This window comes from Eurypyga helias, unplaced genomic scaffold, assembly GCF_000690775.1.
Source record: "Eurypyga helias isolate BGI_N326 unplaced genomic scaffold, ASM69077v1 scaffold9145, whole genome shotgun sequence".
NCBI classification, from domain to species: Eukaryota; Metazoa; Chordata; class Aves; order Eurypygiformes; family Eurypygidae; genus Eurypyga; species Eurypyga helias.
In genome coordinates this window covers 1,237-23,978 of record NW_010253336.1, presented here as the reverse complement: position 1 = coordinate 23,978, position 22,742 = coordinate 1,237, and the positions used below count along the sequence as shown (strand labels likewise).

Sequence of the window (22,742 nt, the reverse complement as noted above, 5' to 3'; positions counted from 1 at the left end):
GCCGGAGTTAAACCACGACACTCATTAGTCAAGAATCCTTCCCAATATTAAAATAACATTTTTGCTATTTACACTCCTAGTTGTGACTGACTTTTCCTGCTACAATGTGCTTTACTTATGCCTCTACTTTTCAAATACTATTCCATATTTGTAAGAAGAGAGAGATTGCTTTAACATAACTGTGAGGCTTTTCAAGATGTTTTCATAGTATGAGGGAGAATACAGATGACCACCTGCCAAGAATATAATATTTTTTCTTGCAAAGCAACTCATTGTTAATAACCCATATTATTCCAGGACAGGTTAAAGACAGACACTTCCGTAACACAGTTAATAAATAAAAAAAGTTAATAACCTAGTATCATTTGAGTATTGTTGGGATCTGTTTCCGTTTGCAAAGCTCCTATGAGTATGTTCACCAGCCTCAGCTTCAAGGAAAGGAAGGTTACTGGCTTATCATAAGTTGAGCTGTCATCATTGCTGAATTTCCCTTCCAGGACAACCTGAAGGAAAAATATATGTATTTCAGTATCAATGAGAGATCACACCAGCATGACACTGGTACTCACAGCACACACTGCTACTGACAACTTGTAATACAGTCTTACTGTCACAGACTTGCTCTAAGAATTTCAGTGCTAAACACAACACCAAATACTGCTCAATATCATCCAAATCCCACTCCAAAACAAGCAGGAAAACAAAAATGGGAACACAAAGTGGTAAGTTTACTACCTCAGACTTGATGGTTCCAAAATGATGAGGGAGAGGCAACAGAGACAGCAAGATGTTAATCGAAGCTCTTCTTAGCTCTGTGGGGTTTACATAGATTTTAAACTTTGAGAGTTCTCTGTAAATCAAAGCATCATATAGTTAATCAACCTTTCACAGGAATTTGGTGCCAAATTTTATTGTTAAAATTAAATATACGGCTACCCAGTGGTCTTAAATAATTGTCAGTCTACAAAGTGGCTGTTTCTTTGTAGACTCAGATTATTTTTTCTTCTTCTTTTAAACAGCATCAATAACAATGAATTCATGCAGGAACCATCACTTGCTAAGGACCCTGTACCCCACATAAAAGCAATGGGCTGATAAAAGCATTATTCATATACTGCATTTTCAAAGCAGGAAGTTTTGGTCATGAGCCTCTACTAGCTTCTTACAACTCACACCTATCAAGGACTGAGATCTGCAGAGCACGCTCATGCGCATATTGCGTAAAACACAAGCTGCTTAGCAAACAGATCAACTTTTTTAAGCAGCCACCAGCCAATTCTTCTACTGATATGACCTATCCAAAAGAAGTAGTGGCTCAGACTTAAATCCAGAAGATAAATAGTATTTTATGCATAGCTTCAAAATGAAATGCAGTACCAAGACATAACACAGATGCCGAAGAAGGCATGCACAGGGCAGTATCAAGTGCCTTAAATTGCTTAACAAAATGTCCAGAAATCTATAAAGCTCTGACAAGTGAGTTTATATCTTCTTGTTTAAGAACCTAATCCAATTTCACTAGCCTGTCTAAATTATCAATTTTTCTATTTAAAAGATACGTAAGATTCCTTTAAGGAATTCACCACAGCAGTGAACAAATACCCTGTGAAATTTTACTTAAAAATCAGTAGGCTTTCAATACGTTTGAGCTAAATCACTCCTTTTCCCTGTTCTTACAGATACTGCTTTTGATCAACGATTATGTAGACAACACAACTCATATTTCATTTAAAAAAAGCAATATTAATGCTTTAAAGAAAATTGAAAATTAGAGCTTACGATCACTACTATTATCACCAAATACATACACACTATGGGGCTCACATAGAATCATAGAATAGTTTGGGTTGGAAGGGACCTTAAAGATCATCCAGTTCCAACCCCCCTGCCATGGCCAGGGACACCTTCCACTAGACCAGGTTGCTCCAAGCCTCATCCAGCCTGGCCTTGGACACTTCCAGGGATGGGGCCTCCACAGCTTCTCTGGGCAACCTGTCCCAGTGCCTCACTACCCTCTCAGTGAAGAGCTTCTTCCTGATATCTAATCTAAACCTCCCTGTTTTCAATTTAAACCCGTTCCCCCTTGTCCTGTCACTACAGGCTCTTGTAAAAAGTCCCCCCCAGCTTCCTTGTAGCCCCGTTCAGGTACTGGAAGGTGCTATAAGGTCTCCCTGAAGAGAGATTATATTACAGAATTCCTTCAAGGAAAATTACATAGGAATGACAAAAACCCCAGAAGATAAACACCCCACATTTCTGATGTTTATATGGAAATAAAAATTTACCTGTCAGGTAAAATAGTTTCAAGAGCCGAAATGAAATAAGGAACCACGACATCAATCCCTTTCAGGTCACAGCAGAACAAAGGAGGGGAGTTTAGAATAACACTGGCAAGAACGGGGTGACAAACGAAATCTGCTATCTGCAAACCCTGAATTAAAAGCATGTAAAATCTGACAAAGAAAGATAAGATTACATTATTTGCACATAAAAAGCATCAGCATCCCACATAAACAAGAATGTGCAGTCACTATTTCATCTTTTCTATATAAAACGGAGCAAGTTTCAAAATCAGAGCTAGGAAATGTTTGTATGAGCCCTCCTCCCAATTATGTTAGCACAGACAGAGGCACCTAACCAGCTTAACAAAAACACCCACACAAATCGCACGTATTTCTTGGAAAAGCCAGTCCAACAGTCTTATTGATACTTCTGACTTGTTGCAGCACATGGCCTGGAGCTGTGCAAATACAGCCCAGATGGTTACTAACAGCACTTGGATCACGTGCCCTCCACTATTCCCTTCCCCATGTAAGGATGGGAGCAAGATCTTGATTGTAAACTGCCCAACACAACAAAAATAGGGAAAAATCTTTCAGGGAGAAAACAGGACAGGACACAGTGATCGGTGACTTGGAAAATGAAGCCAAACATAACCAATTCAAATGAAAAAGCTGGGAGGGGGAGGAACCTAGCTGGTTGTCATCCTAAAGCCATTCTTTTGTGGTTTCTTTTTAGAGAATACATATACCCCCTTTATTTTATTTTTTTTAAAAGGCTTGCAAACACAGAGGAATCTTGCTGAGTAAGAGAAACACAAACTATCTATACACAAAACACTAACCATGTGAGAAAACAGTTCAGCCTTCCAGGAAGTTTTGATGCCATGGGGGATAAACAAACCTGAACAGTTTGAGAGTCATTAGCTGGATTCTCTGCTTGTAGCTTTTGCTATTTCACTTTTTTAACAAAATTTGGAAAAAAGGTACACTATGATAGGCAAGATTGCCTTATTTTATTAGAAATAAAACTGCAAACAAAGGTAGTTCAGAAACAACTGTTTTAAATAATGGAATATTAGTGCATTTCTGTATTTAAAGGAAAAACCACAAACACATTCCACCCCAGTGTTGTGGTATTTGACAATAGAAGACCCTTCACGGTCTAATGATGGTGTAAAAAGTCTTATGTCTGCACACTTATTTTTTCCATCTGAACAATATTCAGTGACAAATTAAAAAAAAAAAAAAAGAGACGAATACAAAAGACAAGAAAGTACCAAAAAGATAATGCTCCTTCCAGCTGGGAGGCACTTTAAGGGACTTCCCTCCAACTGCAACTTGAAGAAAACCCACTGAAAACCAGTATCATCAGAAGACAAAAGGAAATCACTACTCTGTTTAGCCAGGGATCCCCATCTACAGGATCTGAAGGCTAGCCACATTTTTTTGAATTGGCAAAACATGACTCAGACAGTAACTGAATGCTATTCACTGTGAACTAATTCGCACCACAAAGTAAGACCAATAAAGCAACTGGAAGATAGGTTAGTACCGGGATAGGTAAGCTGGTAATATTTCCTCCCCAGTCTTCTTGCTACAAAATATCCTACACAGTGTCCCGCATGCCTCTGCCCTTCCCGCTTCATAGTTGTCTGGGAATTCACTTGCATCAACCATGGGGTTGGAAGCCATTGTGTCTGTGGACATTTGTGATCCTTTCCGACGGAACTCCACGCTAGCTTGGGTTGCTATAGCTGGGAAGAGAAAAAAAACACCAGCATTTCACTGTGTTTGTTAACTTATATAATTAGGCTCATGGGATCCTGGACACAAAGATCAAGTCAAATTTAGTAGTTATCATGAAGCTGTTAGTTCACTGCATTTCAGTCAATGCCTCTGTTTCAAACGTATTTGAAGTGTAACTAACTTTTTGCTTTATAAGGATGACAACAACTAACCTTCATATTCTAGAGCCTGTCCCAACTTTTGGGGGGTAAGAGTACGCTTATATCCAATATTAGCTTCCTACTCTCTCTGGAGGACAAGTATCTTCCCTCACCTAGTTCTCATGTCCAGAAAAACAGAGTACCACCTTGAAATAAAAAAAACCCAAACATTTAGAGAGTGCAATTACGGTGACCTCTGAGCAAGTGCTTAATTTCCAGCTGCCCAACTAACAGTGTCTCATGCTGCTCTGAAGACCAAGCTGCCTTGATTCAATTTTGTTGTACAGACACACCTATCAAAAAATAAATTAAAAATATTCTGTGGACCCATAGCAGAAAGAATTTTGCTGAAACCCACTCTCCTGATTTGCTCCTGCTCTCCTCACAAGACTACGGAAACTGCCAAATAAATTTGAGGTTAGACAGCCTCCAGCCAGCAGCTACCAGGGAGGCTGGCCCTCTCCCACTCCCTGTCCCACAATACGCACCACAAAAGTCTCTCAGGAGCCCACTGTTAACCAAACGGGATGTGTTCTGCCGAGCTTCGTGCTCCCTCCCTACAGGACAGTTCTGCCAGTCCGACAGCTGAATTCGTGTCTTCCTGGAGAGATTTCTGGTCCCCCTTTCATACATCAGTATCACACGCATAAGATGCGGGAGGCTACTTGCTTTGCTGGCTTCATTCTTTCTTCCAGGATGGCAAACAAAAAGGATATATTGCTCTCAATGCAATGCCCCACCCCTCCACCCGCCTTCTTCACCATGGACAACTTCATTGTTGGATTACTAGCAGCAGAAGGAGCATATTCCTTCCTTTTCACTGAGTAGTGACTTTCAAAGCTTCTGTAAGCTACAAAACCAAACAGATAATGTGTGCTCCTAACAGAATTCCGCTCTACCAGTACCAGAGAATTCCTCTATCTCAAGCCTGGGACACTGGGGAACATAGGTTCACAATCAGTCTTGCAAACAAAGGCCCGCTAGCACTTTGACAGATGGAATACTTGTTAATTTATGGACAGGGGTTTTTGTTTTGTTTCATTTTTTAAAGGAAGTGTCCTAATGACAAGTGCGTACTCAATTTTTGTCTTTAAATTCATCATTTAACCTACTGTTACCTTACAAATTTTCATGACATAAGTAGCAAATAAGCACAAATCTTTATGCATCTTCCCATGAGCCATTTTTTGTCCTAAATAAGCTATCCAGCAATATATTGTAGTCAGAAAAAAACACTACATGCACAATGCATACAAACCAAACACTAGGTCTGTAAAATAAGCTTTAAGTAAAAAAAAACATGGTTAGTGCAAAGTCCTGAAACTCATGACATGATCACAGACTAAAGTACAAAAAAGATGGGACTGATTCAGGCAGATTAATTTGCTTTTGCCAACAATCCTCCCCATTCAGAAAAACACACACAAAAAAAATTACTTTTCTTTTTCAATTAAAAGTGCAAAAGCTACAAGAGACAATGAGAATGAATTTACAAATAAAATATGGGGTTATGGAAAAAGAAAAGCATGACCGCAATTAAGGAAAAGCTACTGGTTCCTACTTACAAGATTTATAAGAAAGAAGAATTTGGATAAAAGATGCTGCAAGATAATAGAAATAAAATGGAAACAAATCAAAGGACAGCAGTAGTTATAAAATACTTTTAAGATGGTGAAATCGTAATATAAGTTAAGAAGCTTTTAGCTTTTTTAAAAAATAGATTAAAAGCTTTATGATACAGCAAGCTCGTTAAACACGCAGGAAATTGGCATTCAGGTCCAAAATTATGGTTTTGAAAGTACCATGCAAAACAATGAACAAAAATTTACAAAATTATAGTAAGATTGAGCTGTTCATACCAATGTACATCAGTTCTTTTACTGGGCGTATTAACTCTTCCCAGCTCAAGTACGTTCCCTGTGTCGCACTGTACATGGAGCATAGGCTAGGCTATCCTAAGGCTCTACAACTTGCAGTATGTTTTGCAGGAGGAAGGTTACTTACCTGCAGAGTCTTCTCACGGCAATACTCCTGCTTCCAGAACATAAGTTTCCTGATGGTATTACAGCTCCATCTTCCCTAAGCCAAGCTGCTAACAACCAGAATATACCTGGGCATGCCTCCCCTGACCACCAGCTCAATCAACAATCTTCCAAAGCAGAAATCTAAGGCAGAACACTACCAGAAAGATCAACATCTCAAAAACAAAATCCAGGGAACAAAGAGAGGAAAGACTCCAGTAGCCAGGTACCAGGAAAGAACGGGACCCCCTTGTAGGATTTATTTTATTAAATATGCAGGGCCAGATCAAGACCTGTGACCAAGCCACTCAGCAACATTCAAGATACCCCTATCGAGAGCTTCTTAGAGTTTTCTCCCAGACTCCCAGAAATATTCTTAATATTAATTACAATAAGGTCAAAAGAGATGAAGGTAAAACTGCACCCCAAGACTGCCCCACTGCCAACAGCACCTGGGTGATACCAGCAACTCACCTAGGTGAGACTCCTTCAGCTGCTAAAACACACAGCTGCCAGGGCTGTGACCAACTCCTTTAGGTACAAGGATTAAGAATGAGCCCACCAGATTCAAGACTTAGTTGCTGAGATGCTGACACAAGGTATTTGTGAGTTTCTCCCAATTCGCCCAAGTTACTGAGGACAGCATCCAGTAGCAGCATGCCCCGCATGGCCACGCCTGTTTAATTGAAACACATCCTGCCAATGAAATTACTTTCAGCACCCCAGAGCTGGCATATTCAGGGTTAACTTCAAAAAGCCTTCATAGCAAATTTCTTATGAATGCGTTTTCCTAAGTACCACTCACAGGGAGCTCTTTATGCCACATTAACAGCTAAACAAATACCACGCAGCCATCTAATTCTAAAGACTACACCAGCAGGATCCAGCTCCTTTCAACCAACTATGCATTTTCAAGCAGAAAATTTTTCCTCTCATCACAACAGAGTAGTGTTCAGTAGATGCCTGCTACAAAGTCATAAAGCTTCACCAACAAGGTCTTAGTGGAGAAACTAAAACCTGATCCTGAACACTTGAGGCACAAAATCATTGCACCAACAACAGCAAGAACGCTGTTTTGCTTCAGAACCCAAACAACACCACAATATTGCTTTCCAGGTGATGAACTCCACCACTACTCAGCCATCCACAGATGATACCCAGCTAATCATGTGGGAGAGAACAATTCTCTCTTCCCAAAGAAAGAGACAAAACCACAGCAGCCACAAATGTAAAATACCTATGATTATCCCAAGTTATGCAAGGGTTGGGACAAGAACTTTACCAATGAAGATGACAGAAAATTGAACAGCAGGGCAGCAGCTACACTGACAGAGCCAGAGAAGAGTTGAGGTTGGAGGGGACCTCTGGAGATTATATAGTCAGCCCCTTCCCCCAAAAGCAGGGTTACCCTTCCACTCATCCAGATATTTTCCTTCTCAGAACCTACAAAGAGCTGTATTTTTTTTCCACCAGTCATTTTTCTTTACTTCCTTTCTGGAGGTTAAAGAGCTCAAGAAGATAGATATGTGAAGCTCTAGGACAAGGAGAAAAGCAAGAGTAGACAGGTACTCACTTGTTCACACTGGCCTTGATCAACTGCTCTTTACTTCCTAAATCTCATCAAAAAGACTTGGTGCTGTAAGATGGGACAAGGACAACGTGCTAGTCCATGTGAATCAGCAGGGTTTGTAGAACCTGAGACTGAAGCTTATCCAGTCGTGAGCATTTAGCTCACAACACCTCTTTAGGAATCATGTCATATGGGTTCTCATTGAGAACGTGTCACGTGACAGGAGTAAAGAACACCAGAAAACAGTGTTCCAGGAAGGTGTCCCAGGGCAGAGGATCTCTCTGCAGGACCAAGGAGCAATCAAGATACTTCACCTTCCTTTTTCAAAGTGGCCCTCAGTCCTCCAGCCAGCAATAAAACAGAGAAATTGTACCAGATAGGAGACAAATCCTTAACTGCATGGCATTGGAACAAACTGAACGTGAGACAGGTTTAAATCTGTCGAGATCTTAGTCTGGGACTGCAGCTGTATAAGAGAAAAATAGTGCGTGTGGGCCAGTGGAAGACATAGCAAAGCCGATTTTAAGTGCAGGCACTTCCCAATCATAGAATATTTAAAGCATCCATAAAAATAAATAATAATGCTTCCTGAAGCTAATGCAAAGATTACCAACAGCAATGTCAAACATAGTAAGAATATTCAAGCTAGTGGCAAAAGCGTTACTGTACCAGGCTACAGAGGACAGAAGATGGACCAGGATATACAGGTCTAGACAGCCTGCAGCCAAAAAAAAACAGATTTATTTTTGTCCTCTTTCCTAAGAGTAGGGACTGTGGCAGCTAGCTGTCCTTTCTCTGCTGCTCTCTTTCTTCAACCCACATCTGCACTGAGGAGCACAAGCAGAGGCAGGTGGATGGGCACAACACGCAGATCGGATTGTTACTGACGGCCCCCGCTTATGTGATCGAGGGGGACCGCTGTACACAACCCTCCTGGCCCACTTCGTCAGTCCAGCACAGCACCTCCTGCCTTACACTGTTCAAGAAGGAAAAGACTTCACCTGATGGCATCGGACCTCACAGGTTAGACTCCCAAACCAGAAGCCTTTCAGTTTGGACTTAAGCGTGATATCAAAGACACTGATGCTTCAAGTCAACAGAAAATGCAGGAGCCCAGCCCTCCGCAAGTCTTGCTACATATTCTCACCTAAAGCAGAGGCTGAGCAAAAAGATTTATCCAAAAGGTTGAATCAGGCCATCAGACTTTGGTACCTCTATGCCGAGCTTCAGCAGTATGGGTCCATCTTCAGTTTGCTCTCCTTCCAGCAGCCTGCCATGGCACTGCTGTGACCAGGACTTTACACAGCAGTAACACCACTTATGCCACCCTGGAAGGGCAAACACTCAACTAAATTCCCTAAGTCAATTCTGCCTTCCAAACTGCTAGAAAAATGGGACATAACACAGACAGTTTTCTGGGTCTCCACCAACACAATTCTCTCAGATCTACTGCTGCTAATGAACAGCAGAATGCGTGACAGGCAGACTGGCCTCACTATGGACAGCTCCGAAAAGCACAGGGGAGGAACAGAATCAAGTCATCTCCAAATAGCTGTTTCTAGTTTTCAGGAAGCTAGTAAATCCCTCTGTAAGGCTAGCATTTTAACAATTTTCTGACTGCTGTTAGGCGATTTAAGACATCGTATGTATGAGTAGAAGGCTCTGGAACTCCTTCAAGGAAGTCATCTTCATTTTGGATGACTGTACTTCTGCTAGATCACACACACCCTGTTAACAGCTGATTGCGTAAGCATCTCCACTGACATCCTTTTCAGGTTAAGCACTTCATTAAAATTGCTCAAGATACAGGTTATGCCAAAATTAAAGTGACCAAATCACCCTGAAAATCATTAAATATAGAAATCCATTAGCTGCATATACAATTGAACACACTCCCTAATTACCCCTTACTCCTTCCTAAGCTCAGCTATTTCTCTACCAATGTGTCATGGCCCTTTTGCAGAGTGACTAGAACCTCATACCACAGAAGTCCATGTCTGCACACTTTCAAAGACCATGTGCTGAATACCTAAAAACACCTTTAACAGATCCCAAATCCTAAATCCATTGCCTCCACACAGGGATTTGTGAGACAAACAAGGAAGATCAGTTAAATGCTGCTGTCAAGTCCCACCATAAACCCAACTTGCTACAACAAACCTTAGCCTCCTAGTTTTCCTACTTAGGCCAGTGAGCTCCTCGACACATAGATATCTGAGTTTAGCAGACACTCAAAATACTACATGAAGGACAGGCAAAATACAAGAGGTGAGAAAGTCTATTCTTTTTTGAATATTGTCACCAAAAGGAAGAAGTGCTAAAAAGCATCTCTGAGCAGAGCACTAATTCTGCTTCATGTCTCAAAACATCTAACCTCTAAAGCTGGCAAAGCATAGGAGACAACAAATCTAGCAGTTAAGTACTGAAGACAACCAAGGTATCCAGCCATATGTGGCAACACGTAGCAACCATCACTGAAAGGCAGCCACTTCACTTGCTATTTTAAGGACTTCTGTTTGCATAACGCTCTCCAAAAACAAGTACCACCCCTTTGAACAGTATCTGGAGTGATATTTGATAATTTTTCAAACATTAAAGAGTCACTATAAAAAGTTGCTATTACTCAGAGACACTCTAGCAGATTTCAAATCAGCAAGTGGGCTCTTACCACATTTTTTTTTCCCCTCTGTTAGTAAAGTTTTCCCCACTAGCATAACTGGGACTGCCATGCTTGTTACTGCAAGGAAGTGTTTAAGTGATTGTATTTTTTTTAATTTCAAAGCCCCAAAACACCTGCTCAGCTAGTAACAGGCACTGGCTCAGCTGGGAGGGGTTAACCACAGTACAGCACTTCAGGGTTGTTTTTTTTTTTATTATGCAAATGTTAATCTTGCAGGTAGGAAATGTCAATAAAACAAGAAAAAGTGTAGTTATATTTTTTTAGTAATATTTACCAGTCATGCTGCTGTCTCTGTTTATTCCATTATGAAGTTTACAGTGAACAAATGCTGCATCAAATAACCATGATCCAAAGAGGTTCAAGATGCTGTTAACCTTTGGCCTGCGAGGAGCTGGTAGCGGCCGTGGCTCAGAACTTGTCTGGTTTGGGCTAGAGAGTGGAGAAGTAGAGGAGGTTTGGTGCTGCACCTTTGAAGTATGTGCAGTAGTTACCTATTTGAACAGAACAACAGATCAGCTCCTAGAAACAAGGAAGTTACTTCCTCTAATTGAGGAAAGTATCAAAAGGGTCAGCTACTTAAACACAGAATATGAAATCTTACAGTGCTGGTTTTCATTGTTGCTTTATTCACAGTCACTGCCCGATGCCTTCGGTTATGGGGTGGAGTGGTGTTGATAGCAGTGTTCTGGGGCATGCTCAGCCTGTTTACTGGCGTGGGTGGTGCACTATCTGACCGGGGTCGTGAAATGCCTGTAGATCAAGAAATAAGCAAGCTTTCAGCAAAAATTCCGTAGGCTCACACACTGCAGCCCAGTTAGTACGCATCTGCGCCTCCTGTACATAGACTGCCTTTCTCCCCTGCCTCCCAAAACAGCAGTAGTAAGAAAAACTCTTTATGGAACTTATACTATTAGCAGAAACAAATGCACAAGCAAAAGAAAACAGGGCTTACGTTAGATAAACACATGATTAAAAGACACTTAAGAACCCCACAGGTTAGGAACGTAGGAAATGGCACACAGGAGGACCAGGACTAGAAGCAGGTAGACGGAAAGGGGCAAGGTTCATTTGCCAAAGACAATTTAACAGCTCACTCCTGCCAAAATCCAGATGCTCTTATCTCGGCCTTTCTTCCCCAACCATACCTCCCACACTCCACTAAGAGACATCTCTTAAGATGTATGACCATTCAAAGCCAACTTAGCTCACAAAATAGAGCTCACCCATCCACCACACAGTTTTCTGCTGGTTTTGTGAGTTGAATCAGCTTGCTGAACTAACAAACTTGGTACAAGAGAGAGTCAGAAAGAGCAAGCCATGATTATTCTGGCAGCAGAACATTAGATCAGTCTTTACCCAGCTTCAAGGAAACACTCACTGTGTGTAAAGCTACTCTTCCCATCACAATCAGAAGCAACTAGCCCTCCGCGAAACTTGAAGTGACAAACACCACTTCTTCCCATTTTAATGAGTATCACGAACCTCAAACCCCAGCTGAAGTGGGGAACCGTCGTGTGCTTGAAGATTTGACACAGATTTTTAGACTGTGTTAATTAAATCACCCAAATGCTTTTAGGAACACACTACAGAACACCTAACACCTGCTAAACCATTAGTGTTAAACCACATGCAGAGGGCAGAGTATGCACTATGAAACATATTTTTTGGTACACTTTTTTGGAAAAGACGCTAATTTTGCCAAATGCATTTGGGGTAGAAGGCAATGCGATCTCCTGTCAGCTTTAGCTGAAGGGTTCCACACTGCAGCTCCCAAGTCTGAGCGCATTCCCATATGCACACCTACAGCTTGAATTCATTTCCCTCAGAGCTCTCCTGAGCTCCAGTCTTTGAATTCCAGGTGGGCCATCATCGCCCCAGGCTGTGCTACGTGGTATCTTTACAAGCCTGAAGTCTGCAGTTCGACATCCTCGCAAAAGCTCACATAGACAGCAAAGCTCCTGGCATGTTTACAGGAGCGTCTGGGCAGCCAGGGGCTCACAAAAGCACTCCACAGCTAGCCAGCGTGAAAGACCTCAACCCCAGGTACAATCACACGATCCCAACACTGCATCCAGACAAGGAGACGTGTACGTGATCGCTCCCACCCCAGTGCAAATGGAGTCTCAGGCAGCCAAGTGCAAAAGGAAAAGGACCATTGCACCATTAGTGGGGTAAAAGTCTCAGGTAAGAACCCCAGACTATTTTTAAGCTCCAAGAGGAATTCACTACAACAGCCACCCCAGCAGAGGTACATCCACTGTGCAAAACAGCTGCTCAGCCTCTGCCTCCACTGCAAGATGCTCTGTCTTACATTACAAACCATTTTCTGCACTGAAAATTAATTACTAACCACACTTTTACAAACACCTTGGATATAGTATGTTTTTTCCCCTCAATACATACTGTCTTTTACACCTTAAAAAAAAAATTAATGCAGCTTACACAGCCAGTAGAAGACTCTCCAGAGGAACACCTACCATGAAGGCTCAGTTGCACTTTTGTTTTTTTTTTTTAAATGTTTCAGTGCAGACTGCCTAGTACTGAGTAACACAGGGAGGTTGGGTTTGGAACGTTAGGCTGCATATTGCCTATATACAGTCCTCCTTTAACAAGTTATGATGTTACTTGCCAGTCTACTGAGTATTTTAAATCTCACATCTGGTATTAGTAAAAAGCAGTCATTAAAATTCCTCAAAACTGGTGGCAAGACACCTGGAAGAACACAGTGGATACAACAGGTTTCAAGATTCAACATCACGGTTTAAGAGAAATGACCATTTGCTCTTTTACATCAGTCGCCTTTTTAAACAAAGCTACTTCTACACATGAGCTATACACTGACAAACCCTTGTTTGCAGTGGAGAATACAGCACCGATAAACTTCTTCCTTGCAATATTTTTACAGAAACACAGAACCTACTCCTAGTAGAGGGGATCTTGTAATTTAGTGAGACAGTAGGATCCTAAAGTGCTTTCTTTAAAAGGACTAAACACTCCAGGTTTTTCCAAAAGACAAACACGTAAAAGCTGACAGTATTCCACAGCCAATTTTTTTTCTGAACACAGTTTATGTATCTGTTCAAGTCTTCTGCAGTCTCACATCAGCTCAAACTTCTGGCAGATGACAACTTTTGTTTACATACATTTGAGCAAAAAAGCACCAGGAGACAAACAGCTCTTGAGAGTTTACAATAGCATGTTTTCCCTAAAGAATTTTTAATAAGGCTGAGGTGTACTAAGATGCTTTAGATTTCAGGTGCTATATCATGTTACTTAAAAAACTTACCAGCCAGTGCTTACATCTATTTTACCTTTCAGTCAGATTTGAGCTACTGCAGCTTTTCTTCTCAGCAGTACTAGTCACCCATTAATTGTAATCTAAGTGAAACTAGCACTTGTAATATAAAGATCTGAAGATGACAGTCAGAATTCAGTACCGGGGCACACAGCTGTTGCCACAAAGCTTATAAACAAAGTGGTCAGTGCTCACAACATGCTAAAAGCATAACACACTGTTCATTAGAAAAAGAGAGAAAGAAGCCTTGTTTGGGGAAGATATGGCTAGTTTTATTTAGGTCTGTTCTCCCAGGTAACTGGTGACAGGACAAGAGGAAACAGCCTCAAGTTGTGTCAGAGTAGGTTTAGATTCGATATCGGGAAAAACTTCTTCACTGACAGAGTGCTCAGGCACTGGAACAGGCTGCCCAGGGAAATGGTGGAGTCACCATCCCTGGAGGTGCTCAAGGCACGTGTAGACGTGGTGCTTGAGGACATGATCTAGTGGGTATGGGAGTGTTGGGTTGGTGGTTGGACTGAATGATCTGATAGGTCTTTTCTAACCTTAGTGATTCTGTGATTTTAGACTTCAGGTTTATTTATTTGTTTTGCATTTGAAACTAAGGCCACCTACAGCTTCCTGCATTCAAATATTATTACAGTGTATACTGATGGTCATTTAAAAGTGACTTGAGGTCCCCCTTTCCCTATCAATTCCAGGATATACTTGCAAATGATAAATTGATATGGCTGCAATTTCTGCAGAGAACAGATTTAAAGAGAATAAATTATGATTAAGTTACTATTCCTAGCTATCCACAGGTAAGACAAAATCATTACCTAGGAATGCATCCACTAAACAGCTGATCCCACGCATGGCACGAAAGAATATTTGAGGCAGATGTTTAAGGCAGGGGTACTGATTCAGTTCTTGAGTCATCCCACTCACATTCAGAAACTGCTCCTGAAATTTGGGGGTAGAGCTAATAATGGCTGGGTTACTCAAATCCACAGGATTACTGCACACAAAGAAAGCAAATTATACTTTAGTTAAAGAATAGCTGTTAGGATTTTAAAAATACTTAACGATACAAAAGCTTAAGGTATTTCAGTAACACCACTACAAAACAGCGTACAATATCAGTATATTTTCAGCTGTTACTCCATCATAGGAAGTAAATTTTCACTTTCTGGGTTGGCAGTAGTTAATTTCCTTCATTTCAAACATTACCCAAATACACTGAATAATTTTATTAAGAACCAGTGAACCAGGAGTATACACCTGATAGAATAATTCCACTGTTGCAGTAATATTAATTACTTATGAGATCTTTTGAACCTCATTTAAGAGGTCTTTATATTGTTAAAATTGTTCTCAAATGGTAAGCAATGTATTAAGCATTGCCAGCAAACAGTGACAAGAAAGGGAGTGGCTTGTAAGAGTTTGAGCAACTTTTCCTTACTGATACAAATCCTGTAACAGCAATTCCAGATTTGATAACTACAGTACTGGGAACATTAGTATCACAAATGAAGAAATCATATTTTTAGTTAGTTAAGAGGCAGATTTTAAACAGTCTAATATTTATCTAGCATTAATTAGTAAATAATGCTTTACATGAAAAGTTTAATACTCTGGCCATTCAGAACACTAATGCAATGACATTCCCAAGATTCTTTAAAACTAAGCATGCCACTCGGTTCTATTTTGTGTTTAAGGAAGAGTAACATGGATGTTGATGAACTGTATATCCTTCTTCATAAAAAGAAAGATATGCCCATTTTAAAAATAATCTTTTGTAGGTTAAATTTAACACCTTGGAGAATAAATGGAAGCAGTATACATCTCTGAGCTATTGTTCTGCTTTTCCTGTTTGCTATCTCAGAGAAACAAAATTGTATTGAAGCCTCATTTTTCAGATCCTCCAAAACACAAAATTGCTAAAAACTTTAATTAATGAACCAGTTTACATACTGAAAGAGTCAAGGTGTTCAAAGTTGAACAACCCACTCACAACCTTGCCCTGAACTACTGCAGGGCACTAGTGCAACATGTTTCTTGCACTTTATTTTATTTAGGGCCTTTATTTTAGCAATCTCCAAAGAAATTTTTTATTTGTCATGCAAATGTATAGAAATGATGTGAGAACACCAACAATGGATGGCTGCAATTACAATACCTCAGCATATGTAAAAAGCGAAACCAAGTTTGTGCAACGCACTCATTATCCATTTCAGGAGGAATCAGACCAGCATCTTCATCGGGAATTTTAAATGGAGGAAATGAAGGTCCATACGTGAAACGCAGCAATCTAGAAAACAAGTCAGACAGGTCTGTCATTCAGTTAATACTCCTCAAAAACTTAACAGTGAGCACACAAGCTGTTTTATACACATCCCTGTTTAATACAATCATTTAACTGTCTTACAGCTTTGAAGGGTATATGCCTCCAAGCCTGCCCAAAGGTACAAGCAAATCAAAGAGCTGTTAAGGCATTCACACCCCATAGCAGCTCCCCATCTGTTTAGCCAGGGGGGTACCAATTAACTTAGGCACAGACATAACTGACAAGACATTATGTAGGAAGGGGGTGGGGAACAACAACAAAATAATAATTTAAGCCCTTATCCTTAAGGCTCTTTAGCACTTTAAAGTGTCCAACGACACTAGCAAGTCACATTAGGTTACAGGTCTAAATCTCAGGTTACTGATGATGTACAGTTTACGCCAGCCCACAGAGCAACACCCAATGCCATCCTACAAGAAGCATGGGATTTCCAATCCGGAGCAGCAAGCTCTTCAAAAAAGATGCACTATGTTTTGCAGAAGCTGGGCGTTGCAGAACAGTGAAGAGCAAACCCACAGAGGGCTCCACAGCAAAGCAACATGAGGATAATGGCTTAGATAAACGGGGGTCTTTCTCTAGAAGTGCTCAAACTACCTGACCAGTCAGCAACAAGCTTCACTGAGCCACTGATGTCTGATCTGACCCCTGCTTCATCCCAAACTTTATGAACTTATAGATCAATTCCCCTCTTCAACATCATATTAGTGTTCTCTAAAAGGATAAAGAAATCTGAATTGCACCTTCCCAATATCCTAGCATTCCCAGAAATCAGATTTTGTCTTTCCTAAGCTAAACTCACTTACAGCATCATTTCTTGCTTCAGTTATTACACCCCTATTTCGAAGGTTAGAGATGAAAAAGATGGACAAGAAATGTCCCATTCATAGAATCATAGAATCATAGAATGGTTAGGGTTGGAAGGGACCTTAAAGATCATCTAGTTCCAACCCCCCTGCCATGGGCAGGGACACCTTCCACTAGACCAGGTTGCTCCAAGCCTCATCCAGCCTGGCCTTGAAGACATCCAGGGATGGGGCATCCACACCATCTCTGGGCAACCTGTTCCAGTGCCTCACCACCCTCTCCGGGAAGAATTTCTTCCTGACATCTAATCTAAACCTCCCTGATTTCAATTTGTACCCATTACCCCTTGTCCTATCACTACAGGCTCTTGTAAAAAGTCCTCTCCCAGTACCCTTGTAGGCCCCCTTCAGATACTGGAAAGCTGCAATGAGGTCTCCTCGGAGCCTCCTCTTCTCCAGGCTTCTCCAGAACAAGCCCAGTTCTCGCAGCCTTTCGTCATAGGAGAGGTGCTCCAGCCCTCTGATCATCTTCGTGGCTAACCCTAACCCATTCACCATTGCCCACTTGTAAAGCCATACAGTTTTACAGAGGTAACCTCATTTTAACTCTGAGAAAGGGGACGAGAGCAGAAGTCTATTGCTGACTCCTAAACAAAGAGTTAAATAGGCTGAATTACCATCGTCCCCTTCTCCCAGCACCGTGCAGTACAGTAACTTGCAGCCAACTAACAAAACACAAAGTGTGTTTGGAATCACAGTCTATCATAGTAACTAACTTGGATAGAAAAGCGAAATGTGCTTTAGGACACGAGGCCTTCTTCAGCTCCAAACCAGAAACACAGGCCTGTACCAGGCAATAACTGCCTTTCAGTATGCCACACTGATGTCCCAGTACCCGTCTACATTTAGTTCCCCAGAGGCATCACCCCAGAGTAGGTTTGTGCTGAGGATTTACCTAGCTCTGAGAAACCCACAAGTGTCTGGGCACATGCCATACAGTCACAACCCACATCTCTGTTCTGCAGACTGCACTGCTTCACAATTCTCCCCTTGCGTGCTGCAAGAAATCAGTTTTTCAAGGTGCAGGGCCAAACCTTAGCTGAAATCTGGGACAAAGAGATAAATAGTAATCCACACAATCAGACAGTTAAAATAGACCTAAAGCACCCTAGATAGGTAAAAGTAGTATCTATTGGTATGGCAACACAAGTAAAACCCTAATTTTGTCTTGCTATGAAGTCACAGCCATGGATACACTGCATATGTGTACAGATTTGCAAATATTATTTTCCATATGGTTTTAAAGTTGAGATGTTTACTCTCAGTTTATCGCTAATAAGCCAATTCATAAACCTGTTTGCTAAAACAACACTTCAACTGTTTGAAGCTGGAGCTTCACTGAAGCAGTTTAAAATAGCACTGAATTTAAAAGTTAACCTCAGAGAAGTTCAGCTTTCTATGTACCGGGCGTAAACCAACATCACTGAACAGCAGGCTAAGACATTACAGAAAACCTGCAGGTTACTGTGCATCAACAGAAGAAAGACTGTTAGTCAACAGTGGAAGATAAAGTGTGGGCACAGCGCATGGAGCAGAACGCCAACGCATGTTCGGAGACAGAGCTGTTCTTTTCAGATCAGTGAATCATAAAATATTTTCCGTTACGCAACGCTACATCTAATGAGCTAAAAATAGCTAAAGAAATAGCGTGGGAAATACACAGAACTTGTGGGAAATAAAGCTCCAATACAGGTTTAACCAGTAGCTGCATAACCTGGGGGGGGAATAAAAAATTAAAAAAAAAAAAATATCTATCCACACTTTGAATTTTGACAATTCAGAAGCAAAAGTTTTCAGAGTTCAAGTAAACCCTTGCAGAAAAGCATACTATTGAACATTTCACAGGGCAGCGCTTTTAATACATATTTGAACTTTCACAGAAGTGGCACTGACATCTCGGGAGAGCTGAGAGGAGCACAGACCCCTGCTCCTCAACAATTAATTTAGTTCTTTTCTCCAAGAGGCTAAGATTTGTCCCACAAAGACTTCACACCAGGAAGACCCAGGCTTTGGAACAGTGGCCCAGGGAAGTGGTTGAGTCACCACCTCTGGAGCTATTTAAAAGACGTGTAGATGTGGTGCTCAGGGACATGGTTTAGTGTTGGACTTGGCAGTGTTGTGTTAATGGCTAGACTTTATGATCTTAAAAGGTCTTTTCCAACCTAAACAATTCTATGATTCCATGATCCCAGTATTGAGGGTACGGAGCCTTCCCTCACTGTTCAGGACTTTATACTATAGCCTAACCCCTGCCGCAGCCCACAGATCCTCACCTCTTCCCATGCCCAGCAAGGCCCTCCTCGGATACCCCCTGAGGGCAAGTGCCACTTCACAGAGCAGAGCATGCAGCCATCGCAACCCTGCTGTCAGGTCACAAGCGCCAGGCAGCTAGAGCAAGGCTTCATCTCCGTGGGGCAGGAAAGGCAGAGTCCCAGAGTCACCTCTGTCACACAGCAACATGCAAGGGTAACAAGCACCTAATAATTTTGGTGGTGATTGCCATTAAACGTAGAGACTATAATGCTAAACCAACATTCATGACTCATTCTTCAAGAGAGATGATAAAGAGTCACAGTGCCGGAGACTCACGCTGGAGTGCTGGATACACACGCTGTAAAGTGCTACACATCAGAGATGCTGAGATTACACACCAACAGAGACAATCCAACTCAGAGCTTCACTTGCAGAATGATAACACACACAGACAGTAAAAGCCAAGGACACTAGCAAGATCTCTCACTGTTTTGTACATTCACTTTCGGATTACTGTGTATTCCACAAATAAGGAACTTGGAAAAAAGCATGTATAACCATGATCATCTCCCTGCAGGTGGGTTTACGTCCATGGGATTTCTTACCTGGAAGTAAGGGCACAGATGACCTTGCTCCACTGCTCGACTACTGCAGGGTGATGTCGCCAGTTGGCCACCATCTCTTTGGCAGTTTTCCAGTAAGGTGGTGTTGGAAAGCACCGTGTACAAGCTAGCAGCCACACCTCAAACAGCACACCAATTAGTTTTTCAGCCAGGTTCTCAGCAATGCCACCTTATAACAGAAAGAAAGCATGCCTTTAGTGAGCATTCAATCTAAGGGACTTCAAGTATCTCCCCAAGGAGATTTCAGTTTCAGTGCATAAAGATGCCTAACTTAATTTCTTTTTTTCATCATTTTTCATTTACGAGTGATTCCTGATTGCTTCCTACAGCCAGTTAGGCTTTTTTAAAGACCAAACATAATATATGAAGCCCAGCCATATATATAGCCATATATCACTAAGGGACACCGGGAATGCACTGACCTTCCGCTGTCTTCCATTGCACTCAATCTATACTGACGTCTTTTTTAAAAAATACGTTTAAACTGACAATATTATTTTCCAGTAGCCAGACCAAACAGCAAGACACATAGGGGTTTCAGTGAAAGAAATGGGGAACAACAATGTCTGAAACCACTGAATGTGAACTGTTTCTGTACAGAGTCACTGTTCTGCGAAAATATGTTTAGGAAAACTCAGCTCCAAATCATTCAGTCTTTCCTGATGATGCTTTATTTCAGAGTAATGTAGCAGAATTAAGAGTGAGTTGTCGTGCTTTGGTGGCTACTGAGAGCATTCACCCCCATCCCCCTGGCAGCTCAGCATCAAGTAGAGCCAAAGGTTTTTCCAGTATTTGAACTAAATAGAAGTTGAACATGAACCTTGCACAGTTGGAGCTGCTAGAAGAGTGTCATTGATCTGAAGAAGAAATAGTAACAAAACCTCCCAGGTTTCTCTTGCCATAATTGTCGATTCGCGAGCCAGTTTCTGGACAGCTTTCAAAACCTGCAAGCATAATCTAATCTGACTAGATCCTGGGTCTGGCCTGCAAGAGAAGAAAACAATACTTGAGTCTCTGAAGACCCATAAAGTGATGCATACAATAATCTGAACTTTGAGCAATTATAGGAGGAAACATCGATATTATTGAGTGAGAGCCAAGAACATAAGCTAATATGCTTCTATCCACCCTAACTCTGCTTCTAAGCATCCTAACTCTGCCCTAATGAGTACAAGATGTACTGTATCATTCTTCTCTACATGACACACAACTCGCCACCAGAGAGTGAACACTAACTGGAGCAAGCACAACCCCTTATCCCAAAAGAATTTCTCTCAGGCTAAACAATGAGAATGTAGCTGAGACATCACTAATTGTTACATACATAAATCAGAAGGCAAGTGGCAAAAATAGGAGAAAATAGTTGCAAACTAAGTTCTTCCTAATTCTCCTCTTGCTTCCAAATGTAGATCTAACTCTTAGGCCCTGTTCCTTTAGTCTGATTTTCCTATTCAATGGCCCCCTTCTAGACTTCTTGTTTTTTTCCTAAATGCAAGGAATTAGGGGTAAATAAGGAAGAAAGTGAACAAGTGGATATTATCAGGTTTTTCCCTATAGTAACAACCAGGTTCACATTGTTGAAACAACGGTAAACAAAGCTGAGGAAACCTAAAGGTTTAAAAGATGAAAGAGGAGATCACAAATTAGAACGTGCACTATATGCAAGCCATACTTCAACCTGGATACCATTTCCTCATCCCTCTTACTGAAAGGATGACCAAAAAACCATCATAAAAGTATTGCCTTCCGCTGCACTACTGAGTATTACAAGATTCCTACCAAACCTTTCCTGCGGTGTAACTCACAAGTCACGTTGCATGGTAAGCATCTCAAGAACATGTGGATCCACTAGATAGAGATCTGCTTTTCTTAGGGAACAACAGCTCGCATTGAGATCACTTATTGACAGACACACTTTAAAAATACTATCAACTCTTATCTTGACAGATTAAATGCTGTATTACAGCACTGGAAATGAGACTACAAAGAGACAAGATAATACCTAATGCGGATTGCAGACTACTGCTCAGGGCTTCAGTGGGTTGCTTGATGCTAGTGCTAGAACCTAACAGTCTCCCTAGAAGAGCAAAACTCGGGACAAGTAAGCCATGCCTTGGTTACAGCACAAGGTTTTCCCTGAGCAACACAGGGCAGATACTTTAATGAAAACATATTCTTGATCTTGACAGGCTCAAAGTTCAAAGCCTGTTTCAAGGATTGTTTCCCTAATAAGTTAGGGGATCTATAAAAAAGGGGGCTTACATGTAGGAGCTCCATATGCAAGACGACTAATGGGATACTTCTGAGCTCATCAAGGCAACCCTATAGACCCTGTCAATCCATCAGCTCCTCTTGTCCACAACATCAACTGAATGGCAAAACTGAGTAGCAGCATTTTGCAGGCTCATGTCTAGATTTCTACACAACCTGGCCTTTTAGTTATCACACTCCTTTGCAACAAGAACTGTTCTCACGATTTCATGAAAGAAGCAGAAGTTATTACAAAAACGTGTCTATTGCACTTGGACAGTCACATGTTCCGTGATCTCTCAAGCAATTCCAGACATTTCAGTTGCACAGAAGACCCTGTTCTCTGCAGCTCAATCTCCTGGGGCGGGGAGGCAGGGGGAGATAGTTCTCATTTTCTTTCTGTACTTCCAACAAGAGTCTGTGTCACTGAAGCTTCATCTGACAGCAGCATTAACTACTACTACTGCTTAAGTAATCTGCGGGGCTTCCTGAACATCGTGGGGTTACTGGAGATTGAAAGCCTGGGGACTGCTCAAATACATAAAGAAAAGAAGTGTTCATTTCATTGGGGTGGACAGATCAGTGCTGGAGGGAAGGATGCAAGCACCCTCTCTCTGTTCAGTCCAGCAG

At 41.4% G+C, this 22,742-nt stretch overlaps 1 protein-coding gene across 1 annotated transcript; it reads right to left on the bottom strand.

The window, feature by feature from the left end:
- Positions 1-347: 347 nt before the first annotated feature.
- LOC104510393 (ral GTPase-activating protein subunit beta) lies at positions 348-20,846 on the bottom strand (the record flags this gene model as incomplete). Its single annotated transcript, XM_010152627.1, has 11 exons — positions 348-503; positions 736-850; positions 2,286-2,453; positions 3,835-4,036; positions 5,794-5,829; positions 10,774-10,990; positions 11,101-11,249; positions 14,616-14,794; positions 15,956-16,087; positions 19,845-20,031; positions 20,683-20,846. Coding segments are annotated over 11 exons (1,705 nt in total), but the record flags the coding sequence as incomplete, so codon positions are not given.
- Positions 20,847-22,742: the final 1,896 nt, after the last annotated feature.